This window comes from Pterocles gutturalis, unplaced genomic scaffold (genome assembly GCF_000699245.1).
Source record: "Pterocles gutturalis isolate BGI_N339 unplaced genomic scaffold, ASM69924v1 scaffold33221, whole genome shotgun sequence".
NCBI lineage: Eukaryota > Metazoa > Chordata > Aves > Pterocliformes > Pteroclidae > Pterocles > Pterocles gutturalis.
The window spans coordinates 1-2,180 of record NW_010104080.1 but is presented as its reverse complement, the minus strand read 5'-3'; the positions used below and the strand labels follow the sequence as shown (position 1 = coordinate 2,180).

Genomic DNA, 2,180 nt, shown 5'->3' with positions numbered 1-2,180 from the left:
GAAGGGGCTGGAGAGCCGCGAGTGCACAGCCATGGGGACATGGACTGGGGATGCGCCACACTGTGAAGGTAGAGCTGCTGCTCAAGGTGCCACAAGCCTTGGGACAACCCTGGGATTTTATTGGGTGTCTTGGTCCCCTCATCCTAGCAGTTTAGCCTTGTAGTCCCCAGGCTCCTGTTTGAAATCTATTTCTATCCCTGCAGCCAACACCTGCCCAGTGCTCAGTGCTCCAGAGCGAGGAGAGCTGAACTGCACCTCCATGGGGACTTTGCCTTCGGCTCCATGTGTGTCTTCTCCTGCCAGATGGGGTTTGTGCTGATGGGGTCGGAGAGCCACAAGTGCACGGCCACGGGGACATGGACTGGGGATGCCCCACACTGTGAAGGTAGAGCTGCTGCTAGAGCTCAGGGTGTCAACGGATCTTGGGGAACGCCCTAGTGTCACCCCAGCCTCTTGGTCCCCACAGTTTAGCCTCCCAGTCTCCAAGCTTCTGCTTAAAGTGTCTTTCTTGGCCTTGCAGCTGTCTCCTGCCCCAGATGGGGCAGGCTGCCTGCTCCCACCTCCATGGGGACTTTGCCTTCGGCTCCACATGTGCCTTCTCCTGCCAGATGGGGTTTGTGCTGATGGGGTCGGAGAGCCGCAAGTGCACAGCCATGGGGACATGGACTGGGGATGTCCCACGCTGTGAAGGTAGAGCTGCTGCTCAAGGTGTCACAGACCTTAGAGTTGACCCTGGGATGTTCTCCAGTGTCTTGGTCCTTTCATTCCAACAGTTTAGCCTTGCAGTCCTCAGTCTCCTGTTTGAAATCTATTTCTATCCCTGCAGCCATCACCTGCCCAGTGCTCAGCGCTCCAGAGCGAGGAGAGCTGAACTGCTCCCACCTCCACGGGGACTTCACCTTCGGCTCCACGTGTGTCTTCTCCTGCCAGACGGGGTTTGCACTGGTGGGGTCTGAGAGCCGCGAGTGCATGGCCACGGGGACGTGGACTGGGGATGCCCCACACTGTGAAGGTAGAGCTGCTGCTAGAGCTCAGGGTGTCATTGGTGTTGGGGTGACACGAGGATGTTCCCCAGCCTCCTGGTCCCAGATTGTAGTCTCCCAGGCTCTTTTTTGAAGTCTGTGCCTTTACCCTTGCAGCCATCAAGTGCTCAGCATTGCCCACCCCCAAGATGGGGCAGGCTGCCTGCTCCCACCTCCATGGGGACTTTGCCTTCGGCTCCACATGTGCCTTCTCCTGCCAGATGGGGTTTGTGCTGACGGGGCCGGAGAGCCGTGAGTGCACGGCCATAGGGACATGGACTGGGGACACCCCGCGATGCAAAGGTAGATCTGGTGATCACACACGTGTTTGGAAGTGCTCTGCTGCAGCAGCCTTCCTTCCCCTGAGCACCGCCAGTGCATGGCAGCTCATCCCCTGGCTCCCAGCCCACATGTCCCCATCCCATCTTGTCCTGCTGATGCCACCGCTGTGCTTTATCTCCAGTCATCAGCTGCCCTGCGCTGCCCCCCCCCAGCAGAGGCCAGCTGAGCTGCTCTCACGTGCATGGGAACTTCACCTACAACTCCACCTGCACCTTTTCCTGCGAGGAGGGGTTTGTCCGTATGGGAGCAGAGGTGCTCCGGTGTGCAGCCACCGGGAACTGGACCAGGCACCCCCCTGTCTGTGCAGGTATGGTGGGACCCCCCGCTCCCCTAGCCCTGGGGGGGTCCAGCTTCCTGCAGCACACCTTGAACGTGGTGGGGGGCACCCCAGCAGCTCGGCTGCTGTGAAATCCTCCTAACTTTCTAACCTGTGGGTCTGCGGGTCTGTTTCAGAGGATGGTGCCCCCTTCTTAAAGCAAGTCCTGGCTTACAGCAGCGGCACGGCGCTGGCAGTAGCCGGCATCGTGCTCTCGGGGACACTCATTGCCCTCCTTGCCAAGCGGCTCAGCGACAGAGGTACGGAGACACCCCCCGCAGCCCACTGGAGCTTTGGCCGGGGGCTGTCAGACCAGGGGGTTACAGGGTCCCAGGGGAGGTGGGATATCAGAAGAGTTTACCAGGGACTGTCTCCATCCGTGTGTGTTATTTGCTGTGAGCCTTGTTGGTCTGGCAGCAGCTCCCTGGCGGTGTCCAGCTGGATGTGCCAGCAGCCAGGGTTGGGGAGCAGAGCTGGAAAAACCCTTTACCTGCACGGGG

The 2,180-nt window shown here is 60.0% G+C and overlaps 1 protein-coding gene across 1 annotated transcript in view; it reads left to right on the top strand.

Moving 5' to 3' along the window:
- Positions 1-1,940, top strand: part of SELP (selectin P (granule membrane protein 140kDa, antigen CD62)) — a gene marked incomplete at its 3' end in the record, with an annotated part of 5,545 nt that extends 3,605 nt beyond the window's left edge. The window contains 8 exon segments of the mRNA XM_010086948.1: positions 6-68; positions 204-251; positions 254-338; positions 521-690; positions 827-1,012; positions 1,140-1,325; positions 1,486-1,671; positions 1,818-1,940. Of these exon segments, the coding sequence (XP_010085250.1) occupies positions 6-68; positions 204-251; positions 254-338; positions 521-690; positions 827-1,012; positions 1,140-1,325; positions 1,486-1,671; positions 1,818-1,940 (1,047 nt within the window).
- Positions 1,941-2,180: the final 240 nt, after the last annotated feature.